Source organism: Rattus rattus, chromosome 5 (genome assembly GCF_011064425.1).
Source record: "Rattus rattus isolate New Zealand chromosome 5, Rrattus_CSIRO_v1, whole genome shotgun sequence".
Classification (NCBI taxonomy): domain Eukaryota; kingdom Metazoa; phylum Chordata; class Mammalia; order Rodentia; family Muridae; genus Rattus; species Rattus rattus.
In genome coordinates, this window is record NC_046158.1 from 148998730 (window position 1) to 149013718 (window position 14989).

The 14989-nt window shown below is 50.3% G+C and overlaps 1 protein-coding gene across 1 annotated transcript in view; it reads left to right on the forward strand.

Moving 5' to 3' along the window:
- Positions 1-14989, forward strand: part of Zfp64 (ZFP64 zinc finger protein) — a 59324-nt gene that overhangs the window by 13628 nt on the left and 30707 nt on the right. Inside the window, 2 exon segments of the mRNA XM_032904733.1 lie at positions 191-253; positions 4055-4306. Coding sequence (XP_032760624.1) covers positions 191-253; positions 4055-4306 — 315 coding nt within the window.

Here is a 14989-nt window from a genome sequence, read left to right on the forward strand (position 1 = left end):
TGTCTCATTGTTTAAGTGTGAGTCCATACGTCCCTCTGCTGGCACCGTATGGTTTTTGAGGTTGTACCAGAGCGATGCCGTCCTGTGTCGGGCACAGGGCATCGTGTCTGTGTTGCTAGCTGTCTCCACGTGAGGGAAGTCTCTGCCACCTCGGTTCCCTCTGAACATCGCCTTCCCTTGGATTTTCCAGGTTGCCAGTTCAAGACGGCCTACGGCATGAAGGACATGGAGCGGCACCTGAAGATCCACACCGGTGAGCGGCAGGACATTAGCTAGGCTACCCTGAACGCCCAGCCAGTGAGGAGCGGGAACCTAGAGATGTGGGACATGAGACAAGGCCCAAGCCTCACAGAGAGCAAAGGAGCGTGGGTGCAAGGCGAATTTAGATACTGTTTGTATGTGTGATTTGGGCCGAAACATCTCTAAGGCAATAAAAACCCAGCAGTGGGTAAGTAAGCGCTCAGCCAGAAGGCAGGGAACTGCCACGCCGCCACGTGAGAACTGATCTGCCCTGTGTAGTTCATTAGCATCAGATGCAGATGGCTTCCATGCTGGAGATGAGGTAAACGTCTGTGTCTGCAAATCACGTTGAGAGAGAGAGAGAGAGAGAGAGAGAGCGCGATTGAGATTGATTTGTTTTTTTCAGTGCTGGGACCAAAGCAGAACATGCTTTGTTCTGGTTGGTTCTATTTGATTTGTTGTTGATGTTGGTTGTTTGTTTTAGAAAAGAGCTCACTGTGTAGCTCAGGCTAGACTAGAACTCACTGTATAGCCTAGGCTTGCTTCTGACTCTTCATACCTTGCCTCGTGGGGGTCAGGAAGAGTAGTTTCCATGCATCTGCTTTCTTTACCTGTGATGCAAAGGAGGCATATACTATTTGTAGTATCAAAAGGGGAGCATAATGTGGCTTATTTTAGAACAGAAGAAAGGGCTAGAAAGATGGCTCAGCAGCCAAAGGAGCTTGCCACCAAGCCTGATGACATGAGTTCGAGCCCAGGGGCCTACAGGGTAGAAGGAGAGAACTGATTTTAGAACATTGTTCTCCGACCTTTGTGACCCACCTGCTCAAGTGTGAGTGAGCACACACAAAACACACACACACACACACACACACACACACACACATTTTTAGGGTAATCAAACTTTTAAAGGAGAGAGGCACATGAATGCATAGAAAAGGGGAAATGAAGATTGGGCTATTTTCATTTCCTTCATATAGTCTTCCTTTTTAGATCCTCAGGGGATTGCTCTCAGGGAACCCCCACCCACCCTGATGTGTTTATAAAAAGATAAAGAGAGGGGGATATGTTCTATGTTGTCAGGTCTGGGGGAAGAGGGTGCCTCCCGGAGAGACCAGCCACACGGCAGTATAGTATAGAATAGAGTTTATTCAGGGCATGGGGAGGGGAGTTAAGAGGGCAGTAGAGGCAGAGAAAAGCAGAGAGAGAGAGAGTAGAGAAGTAGAAGCCAGCCATGAGCATGTGGAGGGAAGTGGGGGAAGAGGATGAGGAGAGAGTGGGAGCAGGAAGGGAAGAGCAAGAGAGAGAGGAGGGGGAAAGCAGCCCCTTTTATAGGGAGTCAGGCACACCTGGCTGTTGCCAGGTAACTGAGGGGCGGAGCTTAGACAAAATGCTCACACCCCCTCTCCCTAAAGATGCCAGAAACTAAAGATGTTCACATCCTTAGAGAAGATGAAGCAGTGTCTGCACAGTGCCCACATTCGTCCTCCCAGACACCTCACAACTCTGCCCACGGCTGACCCTTCCCACCAGAATGCCAACCCCACACAGAGAGCCCCTGCTCGGTCCTCTCTGTACGGTTATCGCTTATGCTTCAAATATCATCCGACCCGCAGCCGGTCGGATGCACAGAGGCCGGCCCTGTAGGTACAGAGACCAGCTTTCGAGTTGTCACGGGCTCCAGATACTTTGCATAGAGAGAGAATTGCGGATGGGCAACTTCAGAGGAAGTCTGAGAGGTACCTGGTCACGTGACACGGGGTGTAAATTTGAAGGGGAAGTGCGCAGAAGTGAGGGATGACGGGTCCCCTCGTGTTTCATCGGCTGTGGCAGCGGGGTCACCACTCCTGTCCGCTAGAACTCACCCCGTCAGGTCACATGGATTCGTGCTACTTACTCAAATATTAACTTCCGTAAGCAAGCAGTCACTCTCCCCCCTATAGGCCCATTAATTAAAGTATACTCATTGCTCATGACAGTTGGGGAAACTAGATTAGAATATAAATGAAGATATATATATATATATATATTCATTTAATGATGTTAGAGACATCCAACCAATGCCATGGGAGAGAGGGAGGAGGGAGGGAGGGGGGAGGGAGGGAGGGAGGGAGGGAGGAAAGCTGATTTGTTTGGGCTCATGGCTTGGGGATACAGCCCATGGCGGCAGGAGGCAGGGCTGCTGGTCACATGGCAACCACAGTCAGGAAGCAGAGAGCAGTGGATGCTGTGCTCAGCCCGATTTCTTCCTGTTTATTTAGGTGAGGACCCCAGCCCCTCACATGGTGCCATACTTAGTCAGGGTTCCTCTCAGTTAAACTGCTCTATACATGACAGCCTCAGGGGTGTGCCTACTAGTTTCTCCTAAGTCGACCGTAAAGGTGAACCCTCGCACGGTACAACAACCTTAGATTTCGTCTATACATCTGAGGACACCGCTGCCCAGCGGGACCATGGGCCCGAGGGTGCCTCTACTGGCCACTTTAAGGAGGGTCAATTATTACCCACGGGTTGGTGGCAGGGAGGCACCCAAGTGGTTCCTCACCAGCAGAGCCACTGAAAACCAGTCAGCAGGACCAGCAGGGAATCCTCGCTGGGCGAACAGACAAGGCCATAGGCATAGGGAACGCCAGGCAGCTGGTAGTGCTGAGAGACGACCCAGCCGGGAATCTGTAATCTGGCTGCTAACAATTTCAGTAAAATGATTTTATTTTGCGATGTTGAGGGTCAAACCCACAAGTGCTCTACCCACTGAGTTATATCCCCAGCTCATAAAATTATGTATCCTTGGTTTTTTTTTTTTGTTTGGTTTGGTTGGCTGTGATAGGCTTTCTCTGTAGCTCTGGCTGTCCTGGAACTTGCTGTGTACAAGACCAGGCTGGTTTGCAACTCAGAGATCTGTCTGCCTCTGTCAGATATATTCTTTAAATAAATAAATAAATAAATAAATAAATAAATAAAAAAAATTACACTGTAGCCGTCTTCAGACACACCAGAAGAGGGCATCAGATCCCATTGCAGATGGTTGTGAGCCACTATGTGGTTGCTGGGAATTGAACTCACGACCTCAGGAAGAGCAGTCGGTGCTCTTAACCGCTGAGCCATCTCTCCACCAGCTAGTCCTAACTTTATAAAGAATATGAAACAAAACAATCTTCAGACAGGACATTGAAAGAGTGAAGTGTCTAAATGGATGTGAGGGGCTGGGGGCGTGGCTCGGGGCGTGGCTCGGGCGGTACATCGCCAGGGCTACATGGTGAGATCCTGTCTTTCTGAAAAAGGAAAAAAAAATCAAAATTAATTAGATCATAGAAGTTGAGATTGGTGGACAGAACATTTACACCAGACACCCTAAGGTTTAGGGAACATGGAGTATTGGCGGCAGAAATAACATCCAAGCCAGAAAGAAAGTGAGCAGAAAGGCTGCGACGTTATTTTAAAGGCTGGGGTGGTGAGGCACGCCTCTAACCAGCACTCCGGAACTGGAGGCGGGGAAGTTAAGGCCAGCCTGAGTTACATAGCAAGTTTGAGGCCAGCCTGAGCTACAGGATCCGTCTGGAAACAACAAAATATTTCTGTTTATTTATTTAGTTGCTGTGTTCTTTTAATTAATAAGGAATTCCCATTCGTCTTAGAAGAAAAGAGTTTGAAAATTCTAATAAGCAATGCAGCTTAGCCACCACCCTGCCCCGTGCCCGTGAGGTTTCTAAACAACCCCTGGGGGCTGCAGATTAGTCCTCTTCCAAGGCGCTGGGAAGCAAATGTTAACCTCTCAATCTTGTTTCCCTGGCCGCGGCTCGCGCGCGCACCCAAGGTGACAAACCCCACAAGTGCGAGGTGTGCGGGAAGTGCTTCAGCCGGAAGGACAAGCTGAAGACGCACATGCGCTGCCACACGGGCGTCAAGCCCTACAAGTGCAAGACGTGCGACTACGCGGCGGCCGACAGCAGCAGCCTCAACAAACACCTGCGCATCCACTCGGACGAGCGACCCTTCAAGTGCCAGATCTGTCCCTACGCCAGCCGCAACTCCAGCCAGCTCACCGTGCACCTGCGCTCGCACACAGGTAAGCAGCGCCGCGCCTCCCGCGGGCCCCCGCAGCGGCGGCAGAGGGGGAGGAGCTGGGGCTGTGGCCTGGTGGGTAGAGCACTTACCCAGCATGCACAGGGCCGCATCCTCAGCACCACTTTAAAGGCACACAACTGTAAACGCAACACTGGCGAGGTGGAGGCAAGAGGATGGGGAGTTTTAGACCGATCTGGGCTGTGCGAGTACCTAATCTCATTTTTTAAAAAAATATTTTTAAAGCTATTTTTTAAAAATATAAATTTTATAATATAATATAAATATAAAAATATCTTTAAAATATAAATTATTATTTTTAATTCATGGCCTGGACGTGTGATAAGCCCTGGATGCCATCCCCAGTGCCACATAAACCAGGCATGATCTACATCGAGGTAGAGGCAGGGGGGCTGGAGAGATGGCTCAGCGGTTAAGAGCACAGACTGCTCTTCCAGAGGTCCTGAGTTCAAATCCTAGCAACTACATGGTGGCTCACAACCATCTGTAATGGGATCCAATGCTCCCTTCTGGTGTGTCTGAAGACAGATACAGTATATATAATATAAAATTGATCTTTAAAAGAAAAAGAGGTAGAGGCAGGAGGAGCATCCTCAGCCGCTTACCAAGTTCAAGGCTAACCTGGGTTGTAGGAAACCCTGTCTCTAAAAACTACATTTTTAAAAACCACTCTGTTATTGTTATTGTTGTTGTTGTTGCCGCCATTTTAAATCAGAGGTTGGGGATGTGGCCCCGTTGGTGGAATTCCTACCTAGCATGTGTGAAGCCCCAAGTTCAGTCCCCAGCGTGTTACCTCCGTACTCAGAGGAGAGACAGAGGCAGAGGATCAGGAGTTCAAGGTCTTCCTTAGCTGCATACAGAGGGCAAAGTCAGCCCGGGCTCCCTGAGACCCTGTCTCAAAGAAACAATTTTAAAGGAGCTGAGGCGGTCGCTCTTCCTCTTTGACCTCACTGCCCCGGGAACGCTGGAGCAGTTGTCAGGTTGATAGGTTTCTGTGTGTTTTTATGTAACTGTAAAGTGTGGGGTTGAGGGACTGTAGTCCGGTGAAATAGATACAAACAATGCGCTCTTATTAATCGTCTGCATTACAGTTCGGTAATTTTTAGATGATGCCCGGGCACATTCAGTATAGTGCCCTTTGGTTGCCAAGCATTCAGCAAGGGCTGAGGACGTGACTCTGTGTCGACACTTGCCTGCATGTGAGAGGCCCTGGGCTCAGCTCTGCAAAAACGTGTACACACACAGCCCAGCCGGCAGAGCCAGAGGCTCAGATTATGGGATAGCGTTTCTTTTGGCTTATGTATCGGTAAGCTAATGATACAGCGGTGCCTCGTAACAACCATGTCTGGACATTAATCACATGCCTGAGGTCAGCAGGGGCTACTACTGACCTTGGCTCAGATCGGCCCCGCACGTGAGAAGACTGGGCGTCTGCCGACCCCTGCTGGGGAGCAGCAGAATTGCAGGTTTGGCAGCTGTGTGCTGGCCTGAGTGACCAGGCCGTGCTCCATCTGTCCCTGATCCTCCTCTCAGGCCTGTGGCTGGCCCAGGCTTGGCTTCATCATGATCACCACACCAGCAGGCAAGCCCAGTGTGGAAGGCCAAGGAAGCCTCTGATGGCATGGCGTTCACAAGCAGCACATGGGCAGCCAGAGCGAGTCACAGGTGTCAGGGATGGAACGGAGCTCAGCCATGGGGAAGGCCACCACCAGGTTCCATGGCCAAGGGCAGGGACGTGAGAGGGGTGGAGATTTGGAGCCATTCATGCTTTCAGCAGTCATAGTCCACACCATCAGGTTCAGCTCCGACATTCACACACCATCTCCAGGGCCCCGTAAATCTCAGGCAGCCATAGGATCAGGCCAAGGGATGGGGATTGGCTGAGCTCCTCGAGTCTCGTTCTGATAGGCTCTGTCACCTGAGCCCTGGCACTGACGGAGATCCTGCTCTTAGCAAGCGGGGGATGAGAGCTCTGCTATGACTGCTTCCCAGAACACCTGTTATCTCGTGGCATATCCCCCCCCCGCCAGGGTTTCTGGGGGGTGGTCTAGCTCTGGCTCATAACTCCTCCCACTCGGGACTTGCCTTCCGGTTACATGCCTTAGGAGGGATCAGTCTCTTCCTGCTTGCTGCCTGCGGAAGGGGGTGCGCTGAGGGACATGCATGCAGGGGGCCAGAGACAGGCCTTTTTCCGGTTTTGTTTTAGTGTAGGCTTGTGTCCCTTTGCTACTGGAGCCGTCTTTAAACTTTTGAGTTTCCTGAGCTGGTAATAGTGGCCCACACTTTTAATCCCAGCACTCAGGAAGCAGAGGCAGGCGCTTCTCCGAGTTTGAGGCCAGCCTGGTCTAATGAGCAAGTGTCGGGACAGCCTGTGCTACATAGAGAAACCCTGTCATGAAGAAAGAAAGGAAAGAAGAAAAAAAAAACCACTTTGAGTTTCCTGTATATTTGTATGATTTAAAACTAGAGGGGGCATCTTTCTTGCTAGACTCAGTTGTTGACATTTCCTCTAACAGCAACCTCCTCCTGGCGCCGGCTTAATTCTCTTGGAGATTTGGCCAGAATCTTACAATTCCCCTTTCTTATGTGGTCTTCATCAGAGGACATGATCTTGGTTCCCATGCTTTTGTCTTACTTTGAAAAGCTAGTTAGAGGACCTGGAGAGATGGCTCAGAGGTTGAGAGCGCTGGCTGCTCTTGCAGAAGTCCTGAGTTCGATTCCAGCATCTACATGGAGGCTTACAACCATCTCTGACAATACCCTCTTGTGGTGTGCGTATATGCAGACAAAACACCCATATAGAGAAAATATAGGTAAAACACATACCTAAATAAGTCTTTTTTTAAAAGGAAGCTAGTTAAAGGAGCTGGAGAGATGGCCCGGTGGTTACGGGCAATCGCTGTTCTTCTAGAGGTCCAAGGTCCAGAACCCCCAGCTTACACAAGCCACCTGTGACTGTAGCTTTGAGAGATCCAGAGCCCTGAGCTCCACGGGCTGGTATGTACACATGCGTGCACACTCGTGTAAAAACTTGTTTTGTTTTGTTTGGAAACAAGGTCTCACCGTGCAGATCCGCTGGTCTCTGCCTCCCAAGTTCTGGGACCAAAGGTGTGAGGCACCACGCCGGACTAAAGTAAATTTTTAAAGGCCCAGTAGGAGATTTTCACAGATGCTGGCTGGAGATGGACGGACTATGTCTAGAAAACCGTTCTGTTTCCTCCAAACTGGAACGGGAAGATTAAGAGTCCAGCGCTGGGGCTAAGGAGATGGCTCGCTAGCTAAAGAACTTGCTGTGCTGTGGACAAGGATGGTGGCCTGACTGTAACTGCAGACTTGGGAGGAGGGGTTGGGAAATCCCTGGGGCAGGTTGACTAACCACATGGGTAAGCGTCAAGCTCATGGAGAGACCCTGCCTCAGTAAATTAATCAGGAAACTGACAGAGGAAGACATCAGCCTCTGGCCTCCGAGTGCGCGCTCTCTCTCTCTCTCTCTCTCTCTCTCTCTCTCTCTCTCTCACACACACACACACACACACACACACACACACACACACACAAGAGAAATAAAATATATGATATATGCTGCAAAGGAAGATGAAAACAGAGATCAGAGTTAACCATGGCTACACAGTAGTACCCAATCTCACACAACACCATCAAGGGTCCATTTTGGCTTACCTGGTTGAAGTCATTCCTCTTAGTGGCATCTTTAGATGCCGGAAAGTTGTCTCTCCTAACCGGTGAAATGCGTGCCAGGAGTGTCATCCTCGTGAAATGTTAGTTTTGCTTTTTTTTTTTTTTTTTTTCTTTTTTTTTTCTTTTTTCTTTTTTTCAGAGCTGGGGACCGAACCCAGGGCCTTGTGCTTGCTAGGCAAGCGCTCTACCACTGAGCTAAATCCCCAACCCCTCGTTTTGTTTTCTATCTGCACGTGACACTTGTACAACTTTAAGTTGGCAGTACTGTGTTTCAGCCGCAGGTCTATCTGATGCTTTATTCCAGGCCACTGGTCATCCTAGCAGAAAGTTGTGAAAGATCCATCGGTTTAAACGCGCCCAGCAACGTTTCTTAAACCCTGCTCCGGGGTGCCAGAGGTGGGGGGTGCAGTCACTGGCTACTGAAGAGCTTTGCCCACTACACCTCATTTAAGAAATAAAATTCTATCTAAGAGGTGGTGGTGCACATCTTTAGTCCCAGCGCTTGGGAGGCAGAGGCAGAAGGATCTCTGTGAGAACAACCTGGTCTACACAGAGAAACCCTGTCCAAAAAAAGAACCCAAACAAACAAAAGCAAAGAAAAAATAAAAACATTTAGGGCTAGAGAGATGGCTCAGTGGGTGAAAACGCTCACTCACTTCTTGATAACATGAGTTCAGTCCTCAGGACCTTTGTGGTAAAAAGAGAGGCTGGCTCCCAGAACTTGTCCTCTGAGACACACACACACACACACACACACACACACACACACACACACACACACTAAATCAATCAATTAGTAAATAAACAATAATTATAAACACTGGGATGTAATTAGAAGACAGATATTTACAGGGTCAGAGTGATGGCACTTAGGGGCACTGCCCTTGCAGATGCCCCAAGGTTTGAGCCGCAACATGCACATGACAGCATGCATATGATGTCCCTCCACCACGTAACTTCAGGCCTGGGGATCTGTGAGCACAGCACACGTGTGCCACACAGACATGCATTCGAGCAAAACGCAAAATAGTCAAAGTAATTTTTTAAAATGTTGGAAGTAAAAAATGGTAGGGGGGCACAGTAGTGTATGCCTGTAATCTCAGCACTTGGGGGCATGGAAACAGGAGTTCATGGTCACCTTCAGCTACATAGGGAGTTAGAGGCTAGCCTGGGCTACAAGAAATCTTGTCTCAAAAAAAAAACAAAAACCAACTTTAGAAATCGATGTTAAACTCTTCAACCTGGCTGTGAGATTTGATTATCAGTTGCCCCCCGCCCCGGGTTTTTGTCCCTAGTGGAATTGATAAAAAGAAGAAAAGGAGAAAAGGAAATGTTTGTCCTTCTAGTTTGAGCACATGGTGTGAACTTGTCGCCCAAGGCAATCGTTGTGGGTTTGTGAAAACCTGTCTGGAAGAATCCGTTGTTCCGAGTCCCGCCACTAGGTGGCGGCTTACTCACCGCCGAGGAACACGTTGGCAGCTACGATCCTTTCAATGGTTTTGTTTTTAATCCCCGTCTCGGTGTAATCGGTTTCTTCTGGATTCCTGTTGCTTTATTTTAGCTTATTTGTGCTATTTTATCTTCCTGTAGAAGGGTTCTGTGAGTTTTGTCAAACTTTCAAAAGGGGTCGCGGGGGATGGGGGGGGGCACGAGGACCTGAGTTCGATTCCCAGAACTCACATAAAAAGCAGGGCCTAGTGACAGACAGTGAGGGCAGAGTCAGGAAGATTCCAAAGGCTCACTGTTGGTCAGCCTAGCCTACTTGGTGCGCCCCTGCCCAGGCCAGTGGAAAAACCCTATCTCAAGAAACACCAAGTAGGGCCTGCAGGTGGCGACACGCGCCTTTCGTCCCAGCACTCCGGAGGCAGAGGAAGGTACATCTGGAGTTCAATGCGAGCCGGATTACACAAAGAAACGTTACCTCTGAAAGAAAAACACACAGGCACACAAAGTAGCCGGCTCCTGGGCAACAGGACTGACCTTCGGGCCGCCACATACACCTGCACACCTACATTTTTATTGATTAAAAAGACTACTTAGGAAATACATTGAGCTGGAAGGGCCAGAGAGCTGCAGACACAGCAGTTCATCTACACATCGTTGATGTTCGTTTTCTCCCAGTTGCCGTGTGAACATTATAACCCAAGGCAATTGAGGGAAGGAAGGGCTTACCCATCCGTCCCAGGTCGCTGAGGAAAGTCGGGGTAGGAACCGAAGCAGAAACCACTAGGGCTGCGACTGGCTGGCAGTGTCTCTGCTGGCTTTTTTATACTGCTCAGACTCGCCCGTCTAGGGATGGTGATGCCGACAGGGCTGGCCCTCCTGCATTAATCCTCACTCAAGACGTTCCTCACAGGCATGGCCACACCAGTCTGATGGAGGCAGGTCTTCAGGTGAGGGTCCCAGGTGTCTCTGGGTTATGTCAAGTTGATGGTTAAAAAGTAAGCAAGAAAATGGCCAGGTTTAAACAACTGTGCTGCCCAGCCTGGGTGAGCCCTGGCTTCAGCCTTCGGCACAGGCCCTAACCCCACAAGCTTTATTTATGAAACCAGCAGTGGCCAGGATTTGGGCCACGGACTGGTGCTTCCTTAGCTTGCCCGAGGTTAGTGGCATTCAACAATGTAAATATTGTTTCGTTCCGGCATCTTGGTCTTCTGAAATTGAGTTGTATCGATCCCTGCGGCCTCTGGCTGAGTGCGTTAGGCAGCTCGGGGCAACGTTGGCCTTTTACCCAGGACTGAAGCATGATCGTGGTCTCGGAAGCCGCAGAGTGAGTGTGGGCTACAAACCCATGGCCTGGCTTGGAACCAAGCCCTCCCACACGCTGCTAGGTGACCGTGAACGTGTTATGTGTGCGGTCTCAGGACCTGAGTCATCTGTAGAGTACTGCTCAGAGGACCTTGCCAGCAGGGACAAGACCACCCTGTATCCTGCTTGGCACAGCTCATACCATCCCAGAACCAACCTAAGACCCTAACTGGCTATTAACTCACTTGCCTAAACAATCCACATAGTCCGAGGGAAATGCCTCAGCTGGTGAGATCCTTGACTCCACGTAAAAATGTCACACGTGGGGGTTGGGGATTTAGCTCAGTGGTAGAGCGCTTGCCTAGGAAGCGCAAGGCCCTGGGTTCGGTCCCCAGCTCCGGAAAAAAAAGAACAAAAAAAAAAAAAAAAAATGTCAGTCGTGGGACATAGCTGTGATACCATTGCTGGGTTAGCAAAGACAGGCAGATCTCCGGGGCTCAGCGGCCAGCCAGGCCCAGTTAGTGACTCCAGACCACTGAGAGACCCTGCCTCAAGGGAGGGGACAGCATTCCTGAGGGTGGCCCCTGAGGCTGTCCTTAGACCTACACACACACACACACACACACACACACACACACACACACACACACACACGTGTGCTGCGTAGACCCAGAAGTGCACACATAAGCGCACTGCACAGGAGAAAGCCCTTGCTTGATGATCGCTGCCTTCAATAATTCGGACCTGGCACGGGTTGAGTGAATAATTTGGGATATCACATCCACTCGGATGTTTGCAATTTCACTCTCCCTTCCCGTTCTTCAACAAACACAAATTCAAAAATCCCCAAGCTGAGCAGCTGGATTCTGTGGCTTCTCCCCAAGTAGAGAACACAGCTGGCAGTAAATGAAAAGTAAATCTTGTGCAATAAACACGTCTCTATTAATAAAAATCTGCAAGAATTATCCTCGGGTGTAGCCATCGTGGGGAGCGTGGAGGGGAACGTCATGATTGCAGCTGGCACTGACCTGTTGGAAATGTGTTACTAAGTCTCAGTTCAATCAGAACTCAGAAGGATAAAGTTACCCAACTGTCAGTCCCCAGCTAGCAAACTGTCTGTCTTCTTTTTTTTTTTTTTTTTTTTTTTTTCCGAGCTGGGGACCGAACCCAGGGCCTTGCGCTTGCTAGACAAGCGCTCTACCACTGAGCTAAATCCTCAACCCAAAACTGTCTTAACTTGACTATGAGAAGGGGCTGGAGAGGTGGCTCAGTGGTTAGGGCCTGGGTTCAATTCCTAACACATACAGCAGGCAGCTCGCAGGAGATCCAGACTCTCTTCTGGCCCCTAAGGAAAATTAGAAATGTGGTCATTTTTTAAAAACAACTCTAAGGAAGCCAACGTGTCTTTAATCCCAGCACTAGGAGCCAACCTGGTCTACAGAGTGAGTTCCAGGACTGCATAGATCCTGTGCAAAAAAAAAAAAAAAAAAAAAAAAAAAAAAAAGTTACACAGAGTAGATTTGTACATCCTACCTACGACATTTAAATGGCTCTTTTCGAAATCCCTTTCTTTTCCTTCTGGGTTTTCTAGGGGCGGGGGTGTGCCGGCACTCGGTGATGGCTCAGGTTTGGGGACTGAAGAGAATCCCAAGGGCTGCTGGGAGCTGCAGCGAGGAAGGGGCCACCTTCCTGCCTTGGTATAAGCCATTTTCTGGTGTGCGCTTTGGGGGGATCCTCTGTGGTTGTTAACCTGCCTGTTCTTATGGAAACTCACCTTGTGTTGACAGGGGACGCCCCCTTCCAGTGCTGGCTCTGTAGTGCCAAGTTCAAAATCAGCTCGGACTTGAAAAGGCACATGCGCGTGCACTCGGGGGAGAAGCCTTTCAAGTGCGATTTCTGCAATGTCCGCTGTACCATGAAGGGGAACCTCAAGTCGCACATCCGCATCAAGCACAGTGGGAATAACTTCAAGTGTCCGCACTGCGACTTCCTGGGTGACAGCAAATCCACCCTGCGGAAACACAGCCGCCTGCACCAGTCCGAGCACCCGGAGAAGTGCGCGGAGTGCAGCTACTCGTGTTCCAGCAAGGCGGCGCTGCGCGTGCACGAGCGCATCCACTGCACCGAGCGCCCGTTCAAGTGCAGCTACTGCAGCTTCGATACCAAGCAACCCAGCAACCTGAGCAAGCACATGAAGAAGTTCCACGCGGACACGCTCAAGAATGAGGCTCCGGAGAGGAAGGACAGCGGCAGGCAGAGCAGCCGGCAAGTGGCCAAGCTGGATGCCAAGAAGACGTTCCACTGTGACATCTGTGACGCCTCGTTCATGCGGGAGGACTCGCTCCGCAGCCACAAAAGGCAGCACAGTGAGTACCACAGTAAGAACTCAGATGTGACAGTAGTACAGCTTCACCTTGAGCCCAGCAAGCAGCCGGCTGAGCCCCTCACCGTAGAGCATCTCCAGGTCCCCCTCCAGTCCAGCCAGGTGTCCCAGTTCAACGAGGGGAGCGTCAAGATCATCGTGGGGCATCAGGTGCCTCAGACGAACGCCATCGTCCAAGCGGCTGCAGCTGCCGTCAACATTGTGCCCCCCACCCTGGTAGCCCAGACCCCAGAGGAGATCCCGGGGAATGGCCGGCTACAGATCCTTCGCCAGGTTAGTCTCATCGCTCCCCCTCAGTCCTCCGGGTGTCCCAGCGAAGCAGCTGCCCTGAGTCAGCCGACTGTCCTGCTGACCACCCATGATCAGACGGCGGGGGCCGCCCTGCAGCAGGCCCTGATCCCCACCTCCCCAACTGAGACCCAGGAAGGCACCGGAAACCCGACGTTCATTGCCAGTTCTGGCATCACGTGCACGGACTTCGAAGGCCTTAACGCTCTGATTCAGGACGGAACTACGGAAGTGACTGTGGTGAGCGACGGGGACCAGAGCATCGCAGTGGCCACCACGGCACCCTCCATATTCTCTTCCCAGCAGGAGCTGCCTAAGCAGACTTACTCCATCATCCACGGGGCGGCGCACCCTGCCCTGCTCTGCCCAGCTGATTCCATACCGGATTAGTATGGAGGGAGGGGTGACGGACAAGAGAAACTACAAGAGAAGTACTGTAAGAGGCCCCGGTCCCTCACAATAAATTGTATTTTATACAGTTTATGTAATTTTTTTAACAGGGTAACAAGGTGGAGACCATCCTCCTTCAAGCTCTTGTGTCTTAATGGTTACCAAGGCTGACTCCAGTAAGGATTCAGCAGGGACTGGATACGTTTGTTTGTTTTTCCATGTTTCGGATTTAATTTTTTTTCAACTGGAATAAAGGTGTTTGGTTTGGGTTTTCCACCGTATTCAGTTTGTACAGTATAGTTTGTATGTACTTTTTTAGCTTCTTGGGCACCCCTTTCCAGAATTACACACACACACACACACACACACATACACACACAGACATGTGTGTGTGTATGTCTGTGTGTGTGTGACTGGATTTGTGAGAGAGATTGTGTGTGTCTCTGTATGTGTGTAAGAGAGAAACTATGTGTGTATGCGTGCCTGTCTGTGACTGTGTGTGTGCGCGTGTGTGCACATCAGTGCAGGGGCTCACAGAGGCCAGAGAGGGTGTCAGATCCTCCTGGAGCTGAAGTTACCAGTGATTCTGAGCTGGCTTGGGTGCTGGGACACAAACCCGGGGCGCCTGCAGGAGCAGCGCAGGAACCCGAGCAGCGCAGGAACTGTTAACTGATGAACCACCTCTCCGGCTCTGTGCTTCGTTACAGAATCAGAGGGAACTCGAACAGAAGGGGCTTGGCTCCTCTCAGAAACACCTCCCTCCTTCACGGATACCTAAAGCCACCCAAACTGCTGTGTCTTTATTTTTGTTTTTGAGACAAAGTCTCGCTCTGTAGGCCAGGAGGATTCGCCTTCTGCCTGCTGGGCTTATGGGTTTACGAGCCCGAGTGCCGCGCCCCACATCTGGCTCCTGCCCACTTGAAACTTCGGACTTGAGGGTCCTGACGTTTCTGCTTGGATTTAATGGGATGTAGGATCCTAATAAGACTTGACAGGGCTTTCTCAGACATGGTTTCTTAAATGTCTATTTCTACTCAAGCTAAGGTCTGAATAAGACCTTGCTCAAAAGCGAAAGGAGAAATTCTAACCCGTCCCTTTTGAATTGGTCATTAGGTGGCGCCAAAGAGCAAGCCAGAACGCCCAACAAAAGTCTAGGAATAT